Source organism: Littorina saxatilis, linkage group LG17 (assembly GCF_037325665.1).
Source record: "Littorina saxatilis isolate snail1 linkage group LG17, US_GU_Lsax_2.0, whole genome shotgun sequence".
Taxonomy (NCBI): domain Eukaryota; kingdom Metazoa; phylum Mollusca; class Gastropoda; order Littorinimorpha; family Littorinidae; genus Littorina; species Littorina saxatilis.
Genome location: NC_090261.1, coordinates 35,216,179 through 35,241,071, shown reverse-complemented (window position 1 = coordinate 35,241,071; position 24,893 = coordinate 35,216,179). Strand labels below are relative to the sequence as shown.

The 24,893-nt window shown below is 43.2% G+C and overlaps 1 protein-coding gene and 1 non-coding gene across 2 annotated transcripts; both read right to left on the bottom strand.

Moving 5' to 3' along the window:
- Positions 1–1,549: 1,549 nt before the first annotated feature.
- On the bottom strand, positions 1,550–1,622 carry Trnaf-gaa (transfer RNA phenylalanine (anticodon GAA)). Its single transcript has one exon. It is a non-coding gene; the product is annotated as a tRNA-Phe (tRNA).
- Positions 1,623–7,647: 6,025 nt separating this feature from the next.
- Positions 7,648–24,214, bottom strand: LOC138953536 (uncharacterized). Its single transcript, XM_070325375.1, has 7 exons — positions 17,473–24,214; positions 16,777–16,923; positions 15,579–15,878; positions 14,927–15,053; positions 13,713–14,609; positions 13,064–13,194; positions 7,648–12,573 (listed from the first exon to the last, which is right to left on the bottom strand). The coding sequence occupies exons 1-7, from the start codon at positions 24,106–24,108 to the stop codon at positions 12,295–12,297; spliced, it is 8,517 nt and encodes a 2,838-aa protein (XP_070181476.1). The 5' UTR covers positions 24,109–24,214; the 3' UTR covers positions 7,648–12,294.
- Between the last annotated feature and the right edge of the window lie 679 nt (positions 24,215–24,893).

The window sequence follows — 24,893 nt, the reverse complement described above, 5'->3', positions numbered from 1 at the left end:
TTACATTTAATGTCAAATTACGAAAAGTCACAGTGATGGAAGACTTCGTTCTGATTATTTTCATATTGATCATATCTGTCCATAAAGCATCAGTGTTTCATAACGCAAGAATGTATGTATAGCCTACAACGTGTATATAGTCATGTGAATAGTTTCTCTGCCTTGCTTATTTTTTGTAATTGTTTTACGTATGTATATATATATATATATGTATTCAAGATTAGAATAGTCCCTCTCTGGGCGAGGGCTGGTTGAAAAGAAGCTCGTTTATATTGCTTATGCCACAACCCTCGTAAAATAAAATTTGATTTGATTTGATTTGATCTCTCTGACACACACATTTATGGGTTATGTATAAATTGTCTTCCTCCACTTTAAAAAAAAAAATCAAATAAATAACAAACACTCAACAGAAAGCAACAAAAATTGCACCTTGTTGTTTAAAATATTAAAAGCAGAAGAGATGACCCTGATTTGTGTCATCGGCATAGATAAACAGTCATTTACTTGGTTATATTCAAAGTAAAATGTGTAACATGACAGTCAAATCCTCCACTAGTATCACTATTCTGCTGTACTGTAACTTCTGAAAAGGAGATTACAAACACACACTCGCTGAGGAATTTCACATTAGCATGTTCTTTAGACTTGACTGTTTGATGTTATATTTGTCTTATTGGAGGATACTAGCAGATTGGCCTGCTAAAAACAAATGAAGTAAGGGGTGGTAACCTCGGAAGCTGTATTGTCAGTCACCTTAGACGGTTACCTCCCTTAGACCACGAACTTTTTCTTCGCCAATGTCAAGGCAAAGGACAAAATGAATGGCCATGTTCGTTTTTGAGGAAAAATAACCCTGCCGTAGGTTTCTTTAAAGGTGAAAGTCATCCCCTTGTGAAAGTGAGAAAATGAAACAAATTTTTTTTTAAGGATTTTATGCTGTAAGTTTAATAGTGCATGGGCAGTATTATCAGGCACACGAGATTATAAAGCAGTATGTAATTTTAAATGATTGGCTCGGTTTATAGAGGGGGGCGATGCTTTACCACGTGCACCGGGAATGGGCTTTTTGGACGTAACGTGCATGGGAATGGGGAAATTCTCGTAGCGTGCACCGTGCACAGAGGTCCGGCGTGCACCGTGCATGGAGCTTTTTCGTAACGTGCACCGTGGATCACCGTGCATGGCACTTTTGGTCTCAACGTGCACGTGCACAGACCCCCCCCCCCCCCCCCCCCCCCCATGGTGACCCTCTTTATATAATGCCCTATTTTTAATTCAAGTTTGTTTCGTTCATTTAAGATTGGCAGATATTTTGTATAGATATGGCATCAAATGTGTTTGTTTTGTTGTATGATTGATACCCAATTGTTTCGTTTATGATGTTTATATTGTTATGAATTTATGCTTATTATGTCTGCTTTCATGTTCAATGTTGGTTTAAATTTGTTAATGTAGTTTCTAAGCCACCCGAGTGACAAAACATTTATTAAAACTTTATGTTGTGAATATTGTAAACAAAAAGTGTCAACCGCCGGGGTTTGTTCCGTGCCGGAACCCGGGATCGAACCAGGGACCTTTAGATCTTCAGTCTAACGCTCTCCCAACTGAGCTATTCCGGCTGACGAAAGACCCTGGACATTTTATTCAAGTCAATCAAGCCTTTGGCTCGGCCGATCAACTTATGCGACCACCGTGAGTGGATCGATGATTTGCGTATTCAAGTTTACCAACAGCTGATTGCGACTTTTATAAAAGTCTTCTGTGCACACCTCCGGTCAAGTATAGTTGAAACAAGTCGCGTAAGGCGAAAATACAATATTTAGTCAAGTAGCTGTCGAACTCACAGAATGAAACTGAACGCAATGCCATTTTACTCGTAGCATCGTCAGGCCACCGCTCATGGCAAAGGCAGTGAAATTGACAAGAAGAGCGGGGTAGTAGTTGCGCTAAGGAGGATAGCACGCTTTTCTGTACCTCTCTTTGTTTTAACTTTCTGAGCGTGTTTTTAATCCAAACATATCATATCTATATGTTTTTGGAATCAGGAACCGACAAGGAATAAGATGAAAGTGTTTTTAAATTGATTTGGACAATTTAATTTTGATAATAATTTTTATATATTTAATTTTCAGAGCTTGTTTTTAATTCGAATATAACATATTTATATGTTTTTGGAATCAGAAAATGATGGAGAATAAAATAAACGTAAATTTGGATCGTTTTATAAATTTTTATTTTTTTTTTAAATTTTCCGATTTTTAATGACCAAAGTCATTAATTATTTTTTAAGCCACCACGCTGAAATGCAATACCGAACCCCGGGCTTCGTCGAAGATTACTTGACCAAAATTTCAACCAATTTGGTTGAAAAATGAGGGCGTGACAGTGCCGCCTCAACTTTCACGAAAAGCCGGATATGACGTCATCAAAGACATTTATCAAAAAAATGAAAAAAACGTTCGGGGATTTCATACCCAGGAACTCTCATGTCAAATTTCATAAAGATCGGTCCAGTAGTTTAGTCTGAATCGCTCTACACACACACACAGACACACAGACACACACACACACACACACACACACACACATACACCACGACCCTCGTCTCGATTCCCCCCTCTACGTTAAAATATTTAGTCAAAACGTGACTAAATATAACAAAAAGAAGGCAGAGAGAAAGAGAGAACATCTGTGTAATAACGAACAAGGGATCACAGGCCGCCGTTTGACACGAGGTAGGCGGGGCCTGCACGCGCCGCATGCAATGCGTTGGGTGCGCTCGGTCTATACAAACGAGCGCTAGGTATCGTTCACTGCACTGGTGAACACTAGTTTTATCATGATAGTGTCGACCAGTGTAGTGAACGATACCTACTGCCTGTGGTCAACACACACAAAAAACTAGGCAGATGCGTTTGTGTGCAAACAGATTAATTTTACAAGAGGTACCGTAGTGTCTATACAGCACAAAGCCCTGAAAGTACACTGAGCCCAAAAAGTTAAGGATATCAGTTTTTTCAGTGGTATACCCCAGATGTTAAACAGCAGTTTTTGGGTCAGAAATTAACGTGTATTTTAAGATCTGTCTTTCTTCTGCTCAAAAATGCCTTTCAGGAATCTGAGCAATATTTGGGCATGACGTCACATGTTCGTGACCATGCCTACCCTCAAAAATGGCGTTTTTTGACGGCATGATTCACCATCAACAGTCAAAACGGCGACTTAAACTGAACGATATTTTGCATTTTTACACCAAAATGTTTATTTGGTGTCTTACCTAAGAAGTCATACAAAGTTCGTTCAAATCCGTCGCGCAGTCAGGCTAACTTCTACCGTGTAAAGGAAAGCGACCACTATCCTGAAAAACAGCAAAACTGAATCCAGGGTTTTTGTGGTGCTTTTGCTGGGTAGCTGCAGTTGATATGCAATACATATAAAACTACAAATAGCAGCCTCTCCAAATTACACAGAACGATGACTAAGACCCTCATCTGGATTCGCGCTAGTACTTGGAGCAAACAGAACCCGAGAATGGACGTTGTAACAGTTTTCCGTTAAAAATGTGCAAACGTTCATAACGTCCTAGAAACAAATGTGACATGCACGCAATTCTGTGTACTTTGCAAAGAATGGTGCCATTACATGTGTGCCAAGTTTCAGAAACATTCTTTCGTGGGCTCAAAAGATATAGCCTCATGACTTTGAAGAAATAAAAAGTAAAACTGATCTCACTCCGCTCTGCTGTTCTATTTTTAGACGATGACGTCTGCAAAACTCATATCAAGGTGGCTGAGTGACTGATCAGGACACACACTTTCCTCTATCGAGACAATGCTCTTACAGACTCTTAAAAACCTGGCGATGTCCATCTCCACAGCTCCATTTCAAGTCGTAGCATTAACTGTCAGATTCGTCACAGCAAATGCCAGATTGTGTCTCGCCGCTATCAAGACGACGATGAGAAAAACCCAGCCGTGTTGCCTCCATCTGACGTCATATTTTTGGAATTACTATGACGTCATGTCTGCATTCTTCTGTTATTTGATTCTTTGTATTCTTTACTTCTTTCTTATACAGCACAAATCTGCAACTTCTACCGAGCAAGTGATTCGCATCATCCGTGAAAGACTATACGCATCCTATCGGAGAACGAGAATCAAAATTATAGAAAAAGTCATAAAAAAAAGTTGCGCGAAAGACACCAGGGGCAGTATGTTTCACCTCTTTTCAAACGATCATACCTTTTGAGCCCGTGAAAGAATGTTTTTGAAACTTGGCACACATGTAATGGCACCATTCTTTGCAAAGAATACAAAGTTGCGTGTATGTTACATTTGTTTCTTAGACGTTACAAACGTTTCCAAATTTTTAACGGAAACCCGTTACAACGTCCATTCTTGGGTTCTGCCGGTTTGACCTAAGTACTGGAACATATCCAGATGAGGGTTTTTGTCATCGCTCTGTGAAATTTGGAGAGGCTGCTATTTGTAGTTTTAGATTTATTGCATATCAACTGCGGCTACCCAGCAAAAACACCATAAAAACCCTGGCTTTTTTGCTGGTTTTCAGAATTGTTGTCGCTTTCCTTTACACGTTGGATCAGCCTAACTGCGCGGCGGATTTGAACGAAATTTGTATGACTTGTTAGGTAAGACACCAAATAAACATTTTGGTGTAAAAAAATGCAAAATATTATTCAGTTTAAGTCACCGTTTCGACGGTTGAAGGTGAATCATGCCGTCAAAAAACGCCATTTTTTAGGGTAGGCGTGGTCACGGACATGTGACGTCATACCCAAATATTGCTCAGATTCAAGAAACACATTTTTAAGCAGAAGAAAGACTGATCTTCAAATACACGTATATTTCTGACCCAAAAATTGCTGTTTAACATCTGGGGTATACCACTGAACAAATATCCTTAACTTTTTGGGCTCAGTGTATGAAGGCAATGTGTTGAGGCGTTAATGAAATCAATGATGTATACATATAGCGTCTTTTGGACAATTATTTTTGGGGGGTGCCTGTTCAGTGGCTGTTTCATGTAAAATCAATCTGTTCACTGAACATGATCCAGTCTGCACTCAAACTTTAACAGGCATGGGAATCAGTTGTTATAATAATACAAACTCCGAGTGTATACAGGATCGATAGGTCTGTATATATACTCCGGCAATAAAAAGCTCTTTTACAACTCTAAGCCAATGAAATTCCCTCTTACAAGTCGTTAGGAAGTAGCCAATGAAAAATCTATTAGATTTCCGCCATCGGAGTGTATACAGGGCTGGCAATAATGTACACTCACATGGTATACAACCATTTCTAGGTCGATACACACTCCAAGGGTGTTCCAAACTCTGACAATAAACTGCCGTGTACTGTAGCATCAGTTTTGTGTGTGTGTTTGTCCCTAGCGTACTTGGATACTATGAATTGAAAGTGCACTGGCGCGGCGGCGTATGATACTCCGAGTGTTGATGCAATTATCTAGTCTTTTATTCACATTCCGAGAATGTAATCAACGTTACAACAAAGACCGTGCAGCATCAGATTGTTTTTGTGTTTTTTGAGTCACTTGAGAAAAAGTGACTCTATGTAATCGGTCAGTGTTAGTCTGTCCGGCCGGCCGTCCGTCCGGCCGGCCGTCCGTAGACACCACCTTAACGTTGGACTTTTCTCGGAAACTATCAAAGCGATCCGGCTCATATTTTGTTTAGTCGTGACCTCCAATGACCTCTACACTTTAACGATGGTTTCGTTGACCTTTGACCTTTTTCAAGGTCACAGGTCAGCGTCAAAGGAAAAATTAGACATTTTATATCTTTGACAAAGTTCATCGGATGTGATTGAAACTTTGTAGGATTATTCTTTACATCAAAGTATTTACATCTGTAGCCTTTTACGAACGTTATCAGAAAAACAAGGGAGATAACTAGCCTTTTCTGTTCGGCAACACACAACTTAACGTTGGGCTTTTCTCGGAAACTATAAAAGTGACCGGGCTCAAATTTTATGTGAACGTGACTCCCAGTGACCTCTACACTTTGACGTCTGCTTTGGTGACCTTTGACCTTTTTCAAGGTCACAGGTATGTCTTGAAGGAAAAAAATTGAAATATCATCGGATTTGATTCAAACTTTATAGGATTATTCTTTACATCAAATTATTTACATCTGTATTGTGTTGTGAATAGCAATTTCTTCCTGTCCATCTGATGCCTCATATAATATTCAGAACTGCGAAAGTGACTCGATCGAGCGTTTGCTCTTCTTGTTGAACTTTACAATCAACTGCCCTGTGTTCCTATCGCAAATTCGCTTTGCGACCGGGAGTTAACGCTGGAGTGTATATAGGGGTCGAATCTTGTATACACTCCGAGTGCGTATAGCCAGTGCGAAAGAAAAATCTCTGAAAACTAGGGTGGTCCGTGGGGCATGCTCCCCCGGAATTTTGTTGAAATCTAGATTAAAATCTGTTCAATCTGGCGCATTCTGGGAGTATGTTTCATGAATTTTACACAGCAAAAAAACGGACCAAATTTAATACATGTTTTGTATTGCCAGTAACCAACGATCATTTTAATCCTTTACCTGGAATGTCACCGTCGACAAAATGTTCGCCCTGATTAATTATCCATGACTTGCATGACATTGTTGCAGTGTTGATAAATATGGACAGCGTCTAATTTAAACACGGCGGAAATAGATGCCACGAAATAGATCTGCGTTCAAAATTATGATTGCCCGCTTTGCGTTCGCCACTTGTAGGCTCTTTCGAACTGTTTGCAAAAGTGACTCACGCGGAATCTCACTGAATGAAGTGACAGTTTTATGGAGGACATTGGTCATACTAGGCAGATGGTCTTTTTTGATTTTTGTTCCTCGATTTTTTTTTTCTCGAAAGAGAACTTTTTTCTTCTTCTCTGAAATGTGTAGCTTTTCTTGGAAATCCTCAGATCTGAGAAGAATTCTCATACCTGCTTTAAATTGATTTGAAAACTATCCATGGTGAAATGAGAAAAACTCTCCAAAAAAGATTATTTGTGGAATATTCACTGTTCAGTACAATTATTCTGGATTGCAAGTAAAAATAAAGTAATTTTTTCTTCTTCACAAATACAGCAAAATTGGGTTTTTTACAAAATACTGTTGATTTTGCTTTTTTATTTTAATTTTTAATTTTTTTTTATCTTTGTTGTTACCAAGAACAAGACAAATGCAAAACTATGTGAACTGCAAATTCACTGATGTGAATGTAAACAAAATTTTATTTCATGTCACTTCTAAGTTCTATTTTTTGCAGAGTGTCCAGTCTAAAACTCTGCACAAAGGCAATGCTTCACATTCCAAAGAACTCACAAGTTCCAGTCAATTGTTTGGGCTTGTTGACCACCCCCCAAAAAGTTTATAAATGTGAACATCTTTAGTTGGTTCTTGTGTCCGTTTTACATTTAGTCAAGTTTTGACCAAATGTTTTAACATACCGGTAGTCAGGGAAACGAGACGAGGGTGGTGGTGTATGTGTGTTCGTGTGTGTGTGTGTATGTGTACAGTGTAGAGCCATTCAGAACAAGAAGGGCAAAGCCCACACGACTCACATGCTGAACAGACCTTGATCTTTCTTTCAGAATAATTTTACAATAAAACTGAGAAAAACAATATTTATTCAGTAAAGAAAATAATTACAGAAAACTAATGCCATTGTGAGTTGCACATTCAGTAATTGCATCCAAGTTATGGTGCATACTGTGTCAAAAGGTTCTCCATCCTAAAATGCTAATCGCTGGTCATTAGGGGATCGAGTCGAACAAGGAACGTCAGTTCTCCGACTTCTCTCTAGTCTGGCGCCTGTTTTCTCTTTTTTGACAAATATCAGTTTAACTCAAACTGACCTGGAACTTGAAGATATGTAACCTAATGTGAGTTATTATGAAAATATAATGTATTTCCCTCACACATATGTAGTTTTGGAAGAGTTATTTTCAATAGTTCAAGGTCAAGGTCACTTCAAAATATATACATTTCAACTTTGAAGGACCCTGTGACCTTGACGTGAGGTCAAGTTGCCAAACATGTTTCTGAAGATCTAATGTATTTCCCTCACACATGTAGTTTTGGAAGAGTTATTTTCAATAGTTCAAGGTCAAGGTCACTTCAAAATATATACATTTCAACTTTGAAGGACCCTGTGACCTTGACCTTGAAGTGAGGTCAAGTTGCCAAACATGTTTCTGAAGATCTTGTAACCATACACCATCAGGCCACAATTGGTGTTGATAGACTTAATAGTGTCCAAGAAATATACAATGTTAAAGGTTTCACAGACGGACGGGGGGGACGGACGCCCGGACGCCCGGAAGGACAGGCGGATGATGTCGGTGAGTATATAGACTCACTTTTGTAAGTATAATGTATTTCCCTCACACATGTGTAGATTTGGAAGAGTTACCTTCCATAGTTCAAGGTCAAGGTCACTTCAAACTATGTATACAATCCAACTTTAAAGGACCCTTGCGACCTTGACCTTGAAGCAAGGTCAACCAAACTGGTGTCCAAAGATAGGGCTTACATTGCCCTGTATAGCATACATAGCTAAGGTTGCCATTCTCGATAACTTCAGAAAAAAATGCGAAAATGTGAAAAATGGTCGTTTTTGAGACAACAATTACGGCCCCTGTGACCTTGAACTTGAAGTGAGGTCAAGTTGCCGCACATGTTTTTTGAGATCTTGTAACCATACACCATCAGGCCACATCAGGTGTTGATAGACTTAATAGTGTCCAAGAAATATCCAACGTTAAAGTTTTTCGGACGGACGGACGGCGGGACGACTCGGGTGAGTACATAGACTCACTTTTGCTTCGCATGTGAGTCAAAAAGGTGCTGGACTGATCTTCGTGAAACTTTACATACAAAGTCTTCCAGATTATACCCCCAGACATGTTTTTTTCTTTCCATTTTTACGATATATGTCTTTGATGACGTCATTTCCGTCTTTTAGTTAAAGTTGAGGCGGCACTGTCACGTCCTCATTTTTTTTATCAAATTGATCAAGCAATCATCGATGAAGCCTGGACTATGGGATGGCATATCAGCTTGAGAGAACTTAGAGAGTGTGTGTGTGCATGTGTGTGTAAGAGAGAGAGAGTGATCTGTCTCTCTCGCCTTTCTAAAAGGTGTGTGTGTGTGTGTGTGTGTGTGTGTGTGTGTGTGTGTATGTGTGTCACTTGGGGTCTTGTGTGTGCACGTAACCATGAATGTGTGTGGAGAAAGAAAGAGAGCATAAACATGTTGTAATGTTATAAATTGTGCATGTGTTGAAAGACAGAGAGGAAGAGAGTGTGTGTGATTGAGAGAGAGAGAGTATACACATTTTGTAACAACACTCATAGCTAAGTTGTGCATGGTTATTTTTTATATCATTATCAAATTGAAATACAGGATTAATATTTCACCGAATGGAGCAATAACAACAAAACACTCACTGAAAATACATTGGCCAATTTTGTGCTCTGCTTCTGAAACTCAAATATCTAACGCACAATTAGTATGTTCAGTAACCATCATCCCAACATTGTTGTTTCTTTACACATAGTCTTCTGCTTTAACATTAATTCATATTCATTCAGATTTAACACGAAACACTTTATATAGGCGAGCACAACATAAAAGACTTTTTCCAACAACATATGAAGTATATATCTTCTCATGAATACTTGGGTACTTGTGTTTACAATACATTTCATAAGACAAGTTTGGGTTCTGGTTTTGCTATATTGCAAAGTTATCAAAAATTATGTACACAATCATCAGTATTGTTTCTAGCTTACATTTTCAAAGAAGTAAAAAAAAAAAGTATGTAATTCTCACGGACAAGTCCACCCACAATTCATTTTCAAACTTTTGTCTTTCAAGATTACACACGCACATAGTTTCACATAACCAAAAAGTAGTGTTTAAATGTCATGTATGCAATGGGTAATTTAAATGTCCATAATATGTTCTGTCAATAAGCACATGCACCAATATGCATGTGTACACATATGAAAATGACAGAAGAGGTAAAAAGAATCAAAACAGCAAAGGTAGAGACTTTCCATTTCAGAATCAAGCCTCAACTAACCTATTTGCTCAATGCTGACACCAAGTTAACAAACTATAGATGTGTGTATCATTGAGCAGTGAAGTACACATCATTGACTATACTTTCACACTGCTGTAATATATTTCATGATGCATCAGGGTTCGGTTTACTAATGTCCCTTCAGCGAGTCAAACTGGGCATCAAGATTATGTTCCACTGTACCACCCTTGTATCTGACATTAGCACACACACACACACAGTGAAACACACACATGCGCACACACTGACTCGCATACAGACACAGAATTTGGTAAAATAAAACAGTGGCAAATTCTATACTCTGATGGCACCAGATTGCATCATTTAGCTTCAATGGACAAAACAATGTCTGGGAGAGGGATGGTGCAACGGGGACATGCCCTTAGCCTGCTTGGCGATTCTTGCCTTCATCTTATTCTATGTCCCAACAGAATTTGGTTGAGGGGGTCACTGTCTTTTTCTCCCAGGCAGAACCTTGATGCATGAGGGCAGGAGCTATCATTTACAACATTTAGAAGAACAGTTTTTTTCCATAAAGAAAGGATAGAACATACCACTGCTACTGACTGCTTTTGTTGTAACATTATCTATACTCTTTTTGTTCAGCAGATTGAAAATAGCTACGGCTATCGTTTGGCAAACGATGTTTTGGACGAGAGATAAAGCAAAGGTAGAGGGTGTGGATGGGAGGTTAACATACAACAAGAAGGGCAAAGCCCATACGACTCACATGCTTGACCTTGACCTTTACATAGCAATGACATCATACACTAAGAACTGCTTTACACATTTTTCCTACCAAAATACATGTGACCTTGACCTTGTCAAGGTCATCCAAGGTCATGCAACACAAAGCTGTTAATTCAAGACATAGGAAGTACAATGGTGCTTATTGGCTCTTTCTACCATGAGATATGGTCACTTTTAGTGGTTCACTACCTTATTTTGGTCACATTTCATAAGGGTCAAAGTGACCTTGACCTTGATCATATGTGACCAAATGTGTCTCATGATGAAAGCATAACATGTGCCCCACATAATTTTTAAGTTTGAAACAGTTATCTTCCATAGTTCAGGGTCAAGGTCACTTCAGAATATGTATACAATCCAACTTTGAAGAGCTCCTGTGACCTTGACCTTGAAGCAAGGTAAACCAAACTGGTATCAAAAGATGGGGCTTACTTTGCCCTATATATCATATTTAGGTGAGGTATTGAATCTCAAAAACTTCAGAGAAAATGGGAAAAATGGGAAAAATAGCTGTTTTTTAGACAACATTTATGGCCCCTGCGACCTTGACCTTGAAGCAAGATCAAGATGCTATGTATGTTTTTTGGGGCCTTGTCATCATACACCATCTTGCCAAATTTGGTACTGATAGACTGAATAGTGTCCAAGAAATATCCAACGTTAAAGTTTTCCGGACGGACGGACGTCCGGACGGACGACTCGGGTGAGTACATAGACTCACTTTTGCTTCGCATGTGAGTCAAAAACATTTAGTCAATAAATTACACTACTTTCAAATACATGACACTTGCACTTTTTCACAATGGTTCTGCTGCAAACTACACTTTTAAAACCATGGCACTTCTCAGACACACACCGACACACACCTGCCAAATGCTTACAAATTTCATCAACTTGTATCAGACATACTCAAGACTCATCTTCAGCTACATTGTCTGTACAGGCATCACCTTGAGACCAAAAACCTCCAGCAACTTGTGTGTGATAAACCTACTCTGTTTATCATCAATCATGCAGCTCAGGCTTATTGCAAAAATGCAACACAGATCTAATGAGTGTTATCTGAGCCATTCATTGTCACACGGGACGAGTTTTTCAGTCATCTCTCAAGTGTAATACACACAAATCTGGGTTGCATTATCAAAGGATTGATAGCTGAGGTGGATGAAGCACAAAATGTGTCCCAACCAATTGGGTGGGAACCAGCCGTGGGGTTTGATTGGTTGAAATCACAACAAATCTCAATTTCAACCAATCCGACCCCGCGGCTGCATAACACCCAGTTTTGCTTTGTGCACCCCAGCCCCGAACACTCTGAAGAGACCATATCAAGATCAGCGGGCACAGAACATGAAGAAGTCATCCCTTGACTGTAGCAGTACCTGTACCAGCACAGCTCTCACTCTGTGTGAATTTCACCTCATGACTGTTTACACTCGTTGACCTGCTCCTGTGACTGTTTGAAACGATCTTTTCCCAGCGTAGAAGCTGCTTTCGTTTTGGGCAACTCCGGAGAAAAGCGAAGCTTGGACGGAGCTGCTATCTTTTTCAGGCCTTTGGGTCGTGGCACAGATTTCTTGGGAGAATTTGTGATGGTGCTGAGCGCCTGAGAACCGCGACTGCTGCCAGGTATCGCAGAGCTGGTGGAGGAGGGGTGAGCTGCGGTGGACGAAGGGCCTGGAATACCCCTTGGTTTGTCCTGGAAAACAGGTTACATTTGGTTAAGATGAAAAAAAGATTCAAATGAAACTTATACAATCGCAGAGAACCTGCAGTCTTCAAGACTACATGTGACCTTTTCTCTCAACAGGGATACGGTTTTCAAATGAGAGGCACTCAGAGCAATGCTCATAACTTTTATTTTTATTTATTTATATGGGAGATTTATATAGCACTTGACGTTCTCTAAGCGCTTTACATATTAATTTCTGCCGTGTGAGATGGAATTTTGTACACAATATATCACGCCTTCACATCGGCCAGTAAATCTCAAGCCATTACGGCGAATATTTACTTTTCACGGCCTGTTATTCCAAGTCACACTGAACACAGAACTAAATGACCTCTCTGTTGGTACTAGATATGCATTCATAGTTTTGAATTTGACAGACCTACAACATGTAAAACAAAACGTGACAGGCAAATATTCGATGACTCACTTTTGTCAAATCAAACAGAAAACAGCTTACCATTGAGGACCCAGGAGCGGCTTCTCTTCTCTTTGGTAGAGTAGACCGTGTAGAGGGGGGCTGAAGCCTGGATATGCGATGTGATGTGCGAACTGTGGGCTTGCTTGCTTGTTGTTGAGCTGCTGGTGGTTCTGATTAAAAATGACAAGAAAAGGGGTACAAATGAGTTGTGAACAGAAGAAATATGTACCTATTCACATTACTTCAATTTTGTAAAACTTTTGCAATCCATGAATCGTCATGAATCTTGCAAAATAACAAAAATTCTTTCTCACAGGCTTGTCCTTCACAACAAACCTCAATAGGTTCAGTCTTCTCTAATATTCTGTGAAGAATAATGAATTATAAAGCTGAGCAATGGAGACAGAGAGAGAGAGAGAGAGAGAGAGAGAGAGAGAGAGAGAGAGAGAGAGAGAAAGGGAGAGAGAGAGACAAAGGGAGAGAGAGGGCGAAAGCTATACCGACATGGGGCTAGCGGTGGAGAGTCACACAAATTTGACATCTACAGTACTTAAACCAACATAAAGCAAATTAAAGAGAGGTGTGTGTGTGTGTGTGTGTGTGTGTGTGTGTGTGTGTGTGTGTGTGTGTGTGTGTGTGTGTGTGTGTGTGTGTGTGCATGTGTCTGCGTGTGAGAGAAAATGCTCACCTGGTTCAGACATTTTGAGCTGCTTGTACGCTGGGATGCCACTGCCAAGCTCCAGGTCATCTTGATCTGACTTGCGCTTTGTCAGAGACAGGCGCCTGCGAGTCATCATCCCTTTATCTGCCGTGTCCAACCCTGAAGATTCATCTCCTCGATGCGACAACACTCTTTTAGGCTGACCAATGACAGAAGTCTTTGATTCACTGCTGAGTGCTTCCAAGTCTTTAGGATCCGTGTCTGGCTGCTGTGCTTTTGAGTCTCTCAAAGAAAAGTGTGTGGATCTGGGAGAGGAGCGCAGAGACAGCTTAGATCTGTGGTGTTCTTCACCACCAGAACCAGCAGTGGCTGAACAAATCTTTTTACTGGACGAAGAGGAATATTCAGGCTCCTCTGTCTTCACTGCTGAGGAGGGTCGAGACCTGGGCAAGAGGCTGTCAGTCCTGACCTGCGAGCCTCCGCATCCTTTGCCAACAGAACGGCTCAACAGCTGTGAGGTTTTCTGAATGCTGGATGAACCCTGAGGCTTAGGAGAGGTGGGCTCCGCATGAGGCTGAGAAGCTGTGCATGGTCTTTTGCTGGCAGGAGCTTTCAGTTGACTGCTTCTAGTAGCTCCTGGGAGAAGGGACTGCAATGGTGTGGTAGCCTTGAGATCCGATTCCGATTTCCCGGGCAGAGTATGTGATGAAGGCTGCTGCCTGTCTGATGCAGATTTCTCTGAGAGTGCTTGCGATGTGAGTCTTTGTGATGTATGTGCGTTGATCGCCTGCTGGTCAGCAACGGGATCTGTGTTCAGAGTGTCCGTTGAGGAACTGGACTTGACAGATGTTGAGCTATCTGATGAGATAGGGACTGATGCTCCCTGGCCTTCTGCATCCTGCTTCTTCTTCTTCATGATGTACTCTGGAAAGAATATGCAGAGAGAGGTATTAAGTAAGTATTAAGTGAACATATGCACGAACAGATAAAACAGCCATAAAAAGCATGACTTTGAAAATTGATGAGGGTCAACCAGACTCGACCTGGCCTAACACTCCTCATTACTAAGACTCTCGTGATTTCTCAGGGGAGTTGAAAATCAATTAAAATATGTGCTGCACCTGCTTAAACTTGGTAATGGTGAAGAAGAAGTATAACAGAATAATAAGCCAGCAAGCAAGCAAAAATCCAATAGGGGCACAAGTCCCTCATAAACCATCTCTCTGATCGTGACAACTCACTATATCTCTCCAACTTTCGCTCTGCCATTTCCTTCTCCTTCTTGTAAGTTTCCACAGTGTCAAGCAGAGCGATGTACTGACTCAGGTACATCTCCTCCTTGCTGGGAGCAAGCTCACTGTCTACCTCCTGAAACACAGTTGTTGGTATTAGCCAAATTGGAACAAGGTGTATGTGTGTGTTTGTATGCATGTCAGTGCTCCCAACAGACGCTCCACCCAGAGGGTCTCATCAGCAGAACTTTAGAGGATCCATTTGCCTTTTTGGGTGGTTATGGTCGGAAAACAGTACTGACAAAACATGAATGAAAACAGTATGATAAAACATTACAGCGTCCTTGGACCCTATCTTTTTAGATTTAGTGCATCTCCCCTCCACGAATTTTGGGTATTTTTTTTCCGGCACCTAGTACATGCAGTGCTCAAGGATGCACAGTTTGGGGAGCCCAATATCTGCATGCATGTAAGCATGAGCAATCACATGTACAGCAGTTTCACTTTGAAATAAATAGGCACAAATTTGATTTGGTTGTGTCTGTGCTGTTCTTGTATTGGTGAGTACAGAATTCTTTTGTTTTTCAACTTTAATAAATAGATTGTTTCATTAGAGATTAACATTCTCAGGAACCTCTACAGCACCGATGAGGTCACTCACATCCTTCTTTTCCACCTTGCCAGCATCAGCACCGTCAGCATCAGCAGATGATGCACCCTTGCCTTCTGCCGCCTGCTCCTGTAGAGTCTTCAGCGTGTCTTCCAGCTGACTCTTCTCCTGCTGTAACTGCTCAATCTGCTGAGACAAATCCTGCCGCTCTGCCTCCAGTTTCTGAGTCAGTTCAAGGAGGCGCTGTTTCTCCTCTGCCAGCTGGTCCTGAAGGGAGTTCTTCTCCTTCTCCAGGTTGTCATTCTGCTGCTGGAGGAGCTGCTGATCCGCTGACAGTGCCTCCTTCTCACACTGTAACAGCAAGGCAATTTCATTCAATGGTAACCATGCTGACATGGAGCAACAGTGGAAAGGGATGTAGTCAATGCTACTTTTGTACAAATAGAGCCACGGAACTGTCTACAGACCTGTTACTCAGTTCACTGGGCACAGACTGTCCAAGATGTGGATCTTCTTCTTCTTCTTCTTCGTTCATGGGCTAAGACTCCCACGTTCACTCATGTTTTTAGCACGAGTGGAATTTTTACGTGTATGACCGTTTTTACCCTGCCATTCAGGCAGCATACGCCGATTTCGGGGGAGGCATGCTGGGTATTTTTGTGTTTCTATAACCCACCGAACTCTGACATGGATTACAGGATCTTTTCCGTGCGCACTTGGTCTTGTGTTTGCGTGTACACACGAAGGGGGTTAAGTCACTAGCAGGTCTGCACATAAGTTGACCTGGGAGATCGGAAAAATCTCCATTCTTAACACACCAGGCGGCAGCGACCGGGATTCGAACTCACGACCTCCCGATTAGGAGGCCGACGTCTTACCACCATGCCACTGCGCCCGTCTAGATGTGGATCTGTCTACCTCTCTGATCCACAGCTTTATGGAGCAGCTGATTTTGGAAAGACGGAAAAAGGAGCGTGAATGCAGAAAGGGTTGTTCAACACTATTGTTTTACGCATGAGGAAATCCCCCAAGGAAAAAATATGAACTCCTGGGCCGGTATGCAAGTGTGGAGGTTGGAGACTTAAGTCCGGGATAAACTGTACCCTCAATGCAGCTTATCCAGACTGAAGTCTCTAAACCCGACTCATGCACACCGGCCCTGTTTTTCTGCCTTCCTTGTTGTCATCAATATCTCATCCTCACCATGATCAGCCTTCCTTGAGAATATCACCATGGACAAATTACTCACCCCGATGATGTCAGCGGTGTTGACAGCATCATTCAGCAGATGTAGAATCTCCTGTTTCTCTGCCTCCTGTGCCGTCACCTTCTCTGTGATGGCTGTGTGCTGTGCTTGTAGTTTTTCATACTCCTGTTTCTTAGCTTCCAGCAATTTCTGAGCAAAGCAGAAAGGAACAAAATAAACAGTATATTCTAATGCAGAAGACACTTACATGTTTTTTTGTAGTTAGTTTTTTTTTTTAACCTCTCTCTTTTGTGTGTATGTGTGGCCATTTTGAATTTACAAAGAGTGACTATGAAAAATGTGGCTACATTACTATTCATTACCACATTTCTGTGAATTTATTCCAGTTTTCTTTCTATCTGATGCCAGTCCAGAAACACCTTGTGCTAAATCAAACAAAGTTGGCTTTTAATTTGTGGAAAATCTGTTAGGGTGAAATGAGCTTCAAATAATAAAAGTAATTCTGTGTTTGCACATTACTTCACAGCAGGAAATGCTTGTATTTTAACAACCTTATAGTTTACTAAATGATTTAACTTTTAAGTTAAATGCCTGGGTTGTGTACAATATAAAACTGTCCAAATGTGTGAACAGACAGACAAGTCAACAATCAATTCAGCAACTAAGCAAGCAAATCACCAACCAATTTCTAATATGTTCACTAACACAAACAATGCCTAGAGGATATCCAACACCAACCTGCGAGCCTTTGTGAAGCTCCAGCTTGCTTTCAATTGCCCTGCACTGATGCTCGGCAAGCTGGGCAGACTGTTTGGCAGTCTTGAGGTTTCTCTGCAGCCTGGTCATCTCTGCCTGAGTGTCCTTGACCTCCAGCTCCATCGCTGACCTTGATGACTCGGCTGCTGAATGCTGCTCCTCCACGATGACCACCTGCTGTCGGAGACGATCACGCTCCTTCTGCACAGAAGCCAGGTCCTTGGAGACTGTCGCTAGTTTCTCTTCTGCCTCTTTCAGCTGGTCTTCAGCCGCCTTGGAGTTGCCCTGGACGCCATCCAAGTTGGTGTTGATATTGGTAAGGGACTCCTCCATGGTGACCAGCTGGGACTGAAGCCGGCAGTTCTCTTCCAGGAGCTCCTTCTCCTTGCTGTTCAGGTCAGCCAGGCTCTGCTCCCTTTCCTTCAGGTGGGATCTGACGGTGTCCAGTTCGGCCTGGAGGAAGGTCTTCTTCTCCTGCAGCTGGTCAGAGAGTTGGTCCTTGTCACCCTGCAGGGTACTGATGGATTGGGCCAGTCTGTTCACTTCCCCTTGTAGATCACCAACCTGCTTCTTCATGTCAGCGATCTCCTGCCTCAGGCTGGTGTTGTCCGACTCGAGGCCAGCTTTCACCTTCTGCAGAGCGGTGATCTCAGACTCTGAAGACTGCAGGGAGTACTTGTAGTACTGCACGTCATCCTGCTCTTTCTGTACGTCCTTCAGGGCATCCTTCAGCTTCTGTTGTAGTTCTGACTGAGAGCTCTGCTCACTCTGGACCTCACCCTGAAGCTGCTGCAGCTGACTTCGCAGCTTCAATAGTTCATTCTCCTTATCAACAATTGTGGATTTCAGCTTTTTGTTGCGCTCCTCTTCCTTCTTCAAGACTGCTGGCAGTAGTTCTGTGGTCTGTTTGAGCATCTGGAACTGCTGCTCTGCCTCGTTCAGGTTCTCCTCTAAGTAGGACTTCTGCTGGGACAGCTCACAGTTCTGTTCCTCTAAAGACTCCTTCTCTTTGAGAACTGCAGCTTTTTCTTCTTCCAGGCTTGTCAGGCGCTTTTCTAGATCCTTGCAGGCTTCACTCTTCTCCCGGATAGTCTCCTGAAGATCTCCTACAGCATTGGATGAGTCCTGCTGTGCTGATCTGAGCCGGTCCTCTGCATCTTCCAGCTTCTGCTGCAGTGATGTGAGAAGATCTTCCTTGTCCTGAAGTTTCTGACTCAGGCTTTGCTTGTCTGCAACAGCTGTTTTCAATGCACTGCTCTCATCCATTTGGCTCAGCATAAGCTCATCCAGTTTGCTTTCCTTGTCAGTAAGCTCTGCGTTCAGCTTATCAATCTGACTTTGCAAGTCACTCTTTTCTTTCTGTGTGGCCTGTACTTGCTCTTGGAAACAGGCTTTCTCCCTGTGAGCATCTTTAACCACAGTCTTTGTTTCCTGAAGTTCAAAGGCAACATCATCTTTCTCTTTCTGCTTCTGTTGCACCTGTTCTTGAAACTCTTCCAACTGTGATTTGTGCTGCTGCAATTCTTCTTCCGTAGACTTCAGCTCCTTCTGATACTCATCCAGCTTGTGGCTGAACTTTCTCTTTTCAGCGATGAAAGCTTCGTCATCTTCACTCCTTGCCACGCAAGCATCACGCAGCTCTCTGTGAAGGTCCTCTGCATGTTCATTGGCCGCGGCTAACTGCTGGCGAAGAGACTCACGCTCTGACTTGACTGTTTTCAAATCGTCACGAAGTTCAAAGCACACCTGGTGAAGGTTTTCAAGGTTAGCTTCAAGGTCACAGGCTGATTTCTGTTTAACTGCAAGGTCATTTTCAGCCTGCCTGAGCTTTTCTTCAGTGTTCTTTTTCTCCTGCTCCAAGTTTAAAAGCTGCTTTTGCAGTTCTTCTAGCCTTGATTTTGCTGTGGTCGCAGCTTCAGCAGAGGCATCCATGTCAGAAGTAAGCTGATCGACCTTGGTGAGACTTTCCTCTAACTGAAAAGTTAGTTGCTCGGCTGTGGCCTTCATGGTGTCTACTTCCTGGTCTTTTTCCTTGGCTTCATAAGCAGCACTGGCCAGTGAAGTTTTCAGTTCAGCTATCTCTTCCTTGAGAGAGGTCAGGGTCGACTGTTTCTGCTCCAGTGTGTGTCTGAAGTCTTCAGAATTGAACTCCATCTCTTGGTCCCTCTGTGCCAGCTTGGCCTCGGCAGCTGCCAGCTGTTCTTCAAAGCGCCTCCTCTCTCCACCATCTGCCGACGCTTTATCCTTTTCTTCTTGGAGGTCAGAGAGGGCAGCATCTCTCTCAAGCAACATCTGCTTCAGATCTTCCTCCCTTGTCTCAAGCTGCGCTCTCAGCTGACTTTCTAGTGCAGACATTGTATCAAGCTTACCCTGAAGGTCCTTGATGGCAAAAGATGATGATTTTAACTCTTCTGTTTTGCTAGCAAGTTCTTCTTCCAGTGTGGTGACTCGTGTTGCTTGCTGAGCAAGGGTAGACTCTGCTTCAGCAAGCTTAGTCTGGTCACTGTCCTTTTCTGTGTTGATACCTGTAATTGTGGTGTTCAGCTGCTCCAGCTCTTGTTTAAGGTCACTGAGATGTCTGTCCTTCAGTTCCAGCTGTTCTTGCAGCTCATCGGTGTTCTTCTGCAGACTGTCGGCAAGCTCTTCACTTGCACACAGCTTACTTCTAAAAGACTCTAACGCCTCTGCCTTAGACTTGACATCCCCAGAAAGCTTTGTGAGGGTGGACTTGAGTGAGCTAACTTCATCCAGATGTGTCCCTGTTTCTTGCTGCTTGTGTTCCAAGAGATGCTCCAGATCCTCTTGAAGGGATTCCATCTGCGCTTTGAGTCTAGATACTTGCCCATCTAGCTCTTCCTTCTGCTTGTTCAGTGCTTTGACCTCTGCCTCACGAGAAGTCAGTGACCAAGTAACCTCCTGCAGCCTGTCTTCTTGTGCCTGAATTGTCTTCTGCGATTCCCCAAGCTCTTCCGTGAGACGGTTCACTTCCGACTCAGCTTTGACCTTCTCTGCTTCCATGGTGGATTGCTGCCGCACAAGGTCTTTTAGCCTACTGTCTCTTTGTTCCTTCTCCTCCAGAGCTTTGTCCAGTTGTGACTGAAGCTCTTCCAGCTTCTGTACAGTAGCCTCTCCTTCCAGTTCACTATTTGCACACTCACTTTCCTTGCTTTTCAGGGCAAATTCAACCTCTTCAAGTATACTCTTGCAAGACCGCAGCTCTGTTTGCACTAACTCCAGCTCCTCACACAGACTTTCAATTTCTTTGGTCTTGGTGGACAAATCAAGTCCTGCCTTCTCTCTCAAAGATTCAACCTCGTCCTTTAGCGTGCTGTTTTCCACTTTTTCCTGTTGGAGCAACTGCAGCTCTTTCTCCAGATGCAGACTCTTAGATTGGAGTTCTAACTGCAAGGCATCAGACTTGAATGTCAACTCATCATAGCTTGCCTGCAGGGTATCCCTTTCAAGCCTGATCTCATCTCTCTCCTGCTCAAGCTTGAAGATCTTCTGAGCTTCCTCATCAAGTTTGCTTTCCAGTTGTTTTTTGAGAAGCTGATGCCTTTGTTCCATGTCTTCAATTTCCTGTCTGTGAGACTCTTCTTTTTGTGCCAGGTCTTGCATTGCTTGTTCGTATTTCTCCTCCTGCTCTGTCACTTGAAGCGTTGCCCTCTGGACCTTGTCTTCATTCTGTTGCAGACTGTCTTTCAGACGGATCTGTTCTGCATGCAGCTCAGAACGCAGATCTTCAAGTTCTCGATCCTTCAAAGACAGCTGCTCTTCCAGCTCCTTCTCCCTATCTACGAGTTGAGATTTCATGTCTTGCAGCTGCGTCTGCAGGGCGTCAACGTTTTCTTCAAGTTTCTGTTTGACATCAGCATGTATCCTGTTTTCCTCTTCCTCCTTCTTTTTGAAATAATCTGCCAGTCCTGACTCTTCTCCAACCTTTTGTTCAAGTTCTGAGATATTGGCCTGATAAGCAGAAATGTGCTGCCGGAGCTCTGACAGCTGTGAGTCAAGGGAGTCTTTCTCTTTCACAAGAGTATCAATCTGATTCTCATAGTCCCTACAGGCTGTCTTATAAAGACTGTTCTGTTCATCTGCCTCCATAAGCGTTTTTTCAAGCCCAGCCTTCTCATTGTCAAACTGCTGAAGAAGCTCTGTCTCTCTTGCTTTGAGTTCACTCTGCTGTGATTCCATCTTCAGTTCCAGGTCTCGGATTGATGACTGGCGTTCACTCAGCTTTGTGTTCAACTCTTCAAGCTGAGCAGCAACAGCATCGTTCTCAAGTTTAACGTCACAGAGGTCTTCGTCCTTATCCATCAGTGAAGTCTTCAGCTCTGCTACTTGAGCCTCTAGCTTCTCCACATGCTTTGACTTCTTGTGCAGCTGGTCAACATGGTGCTTGGAGTCTTCTGCCATGGTTTCCTTTTGTGACTGGATCTGAGATGCCAGATCTTCCGCCTCCGCCAGCGTGGCGTCCATGTTGGCATTCGCCTGTTCCAGCTCAGCCAGTCTGGCAGCAATCTGCTCCTCCAGTGATGATATTCTAAGGAGGTGGGATTGTGTGTCTGCCCTCAGCTGTTCTGCCTCCTCTTGCATGCTTGCTTTCTCTGAGCTAAGAGTGTCCAGTTTTGCACTGAGTTCTTTCACTGTTGCATTCTTTTCTTCCAGTGACTGACTCAGTTCCTGGTATCGCTCGTCTGCTGAGCTACGATCTTGAAGCAAGGTGTCTAACCTGTTCTGAACATCAGTGAGACTGTTCTCTTTCTCTGTAAGTGTCGCCTGCAGTGCTTCTAAACTAGTTACAACAGAGTCTTTCTCACCTCTCAAGCTTTGCTTCTCTTCCACCAGCTGTTGAATCTTATTCTTCAGCTCTGATTCAAGCTCCTGGAAACCTGTGTGCTTGCTGTTGAAGTCCTCGCTTAATTGCTGCAGCTGCTGAGAGGCAGACTCCTTAGCTTCAGACATCTCTTCCAGCATCTTCCTGGTCTCTTCTAGTGCAGATGTCTTGCTCTTCAGCTCTTCCTCCATGGAGGACATCCTGCTGTTGTTGGAAGCCATGTTTGTGGTGAGTGCAGACTGTTCATCCACTAGGGTTGCTTTGTCATTGGTAAGTTGCTCCAACTGAGAGCTCAAGTCCTTTACCGACTTCTGGGATTCCAGAAGCTCAGCGTGAAGTGCCTGGAATCTTTCTTCCGCTGAGGAGTTTTGCTGGGTCATGCTGTCCAGCTTGTTTTGTAACTCCACGGCATCGCTGCTCTTCTGATTCAGCACAGACTGAAGCGCTTCCAGCTGGCTCATCAGTGAATCCTTCTCTGTCAGCAGGTTCTGCTTCTCTTCTTCCATCTGTGCTGCCTTCAGCCTAAAGTCATTTTCTAGACCTGTGGCTTTCTCTTTGTCATTCTCAAGGTTTTTGATCACTGCTTCTAGCTGCTGGCTGAGAGAAGCGAGCTCAGAGGCTTTTTCTTCAAGTGTGCGTTGAGTGTCATTCAGCTCTGCCTCCTTCTCCGACAACAGCCCCTCTAGAGATACCACCCGCTGCTGCTGAGCGGCAGAGTTGTTCTGAAGCTGCTCATACTCTTGTTGTAATGTCTCGAAGCTGGCGGTGAGGCTGTCATGCTTGGCAGCAAGTTGCTGTGCAGAGTCTTTATTCTCAGACAGCTGCTGTGAAAGCTGGCTGCACCTCTCTGTTGTTTCCTGCTGCTCTTGTTTAGCTAAATCAAGCTTCTGCTTCAGGTCTTTTACATCTTTTGTGGACTCTGCTAGGTGGGATTCTGATTTCTCCAAGTCTGTGCGAAGAGAGGTGTTGTCTGTGTTCAACTTGAGTTTCTCGTCCTCCAAGGCAGCTAGCTGCTGCTGAAGATGCTGAAGCTTGTTAGTCTGCTCACCGCTCAATGCCTCCAGGCCCTTCTCAGCTTCATCCAGCTTACCAAGCAAGTCATCTTTAGATTTGGCCATGGTTTCTAGCTCTGAAGTATACTTTTCTTTTTGCTGTTTGAAACTGTCTCGCTCATGTGCAATCTCTGCCTGCAGCTTCTCAAGCTGATTGTTCAGATCTTGTATTTTGCTGTTGCTGCCTTTCATACTGATATTCAGTTGCTCTAACTGTTCTCCTTCCCTCGCGCAGATCTCTTTCAAGGCAAAAACTTCCCTCTCTTTCTCCTGCAAAGCTGCTCCCTTGATACTCAGTGTCTCGTGGAGTTCTTGTTCTCTGCACTTCAACTTCTCAACGCTCTGTTGCAGCTCTGAAATGCTTTCTTCTTTGCTTGATAACTGTTCTCCCAGCGTTTCTAACTGCTTTTGGGCTTGAGTCAGTTCTTCTTGGATTTTATCAAGCAAACTAGTCTTGTTCTGCAGAGTGGATTCTTGCTGAGATGCATCATTCTTCATCTGCTGCAGCTCTGACTCCAGAGCAGAAGCCTTATCCTGGGACTGCGTCAACTTGAGACCCACACCTTCCAGTTCTTTAGCAGCCTCCTTCACCTGCTGATCCTTGCTGGCAAGCTGAGCTTTGAGGTCGGTGATGGCCTGAGTCTCCTGGCCCAGCTGGGTGTTGAGGTGGTCCATCATGCCTTCGTTGTCGTCCAGGTCCATCTGCAGCATGTCCAGCTTGGCCTGCATCTGCTGCGCCGTCTGCTGTGCTGCCTCCAGCTCCCCACGCAGCGCCTCACGCTGTTGCTCAAGCTCTGACACCTTGCTTTCCCTCTTCTCCTTCTCTTCCTGCAGCTGGGTGAGGCTGGCTGTCAGCTGGTCACACCTGTCGCTGAGAGTCTGCTGGGTGTTGGCCGCATCCTTCTGTAGGAGCTCCAGTCCTGCCTGTGCGGATGCTGCCTCCTGTGTCTTGGCAGCCAGGGCTGAGCTCAGCTGCTCCACCTGGTGGTTGTGGGAGGCTGCGGTGGTGGTGAGTTGACTCTGGGCCTCTTCCAGCTTGGTACCCAGCTCTGCCAATTCCTTCTGTAGGCTCTCCACCTGATGCAAGAACAAATCATATTGAAGGATACAAATGGCTGGCCCCCCTTGAAAATGTATCAACTGCTCAATGTCTTTTCTTTTTTTGTTGCTCTCTATATAAACTTAGAACCCTAATTAGATCAGAGCAAAGAAGTAAATGTGCACTGGATAAAAAAAATCAAACCAGGTATTTTATGAAAATATCACTTACAGACTACCTTTGCCGCTCAGTTGTCAGATACACCACTAATTTGAAGTGGTCATTATGAGGTTTATTATGAGAGTGTACTTATATACCAGTATATAGGGTGGGGTGGGAGACAGCTGGAGAAGAAGCAGCAGCCAAAACAACTAGTGCTTACCTGAGATTTGAGCTGCCCAGCAGCTTCCTCTCTGCTGGTCAGCAAGCGCTGACTGTCTGCGCTCTGCTGCGTCAGCTGCTCATTGCTAGAACG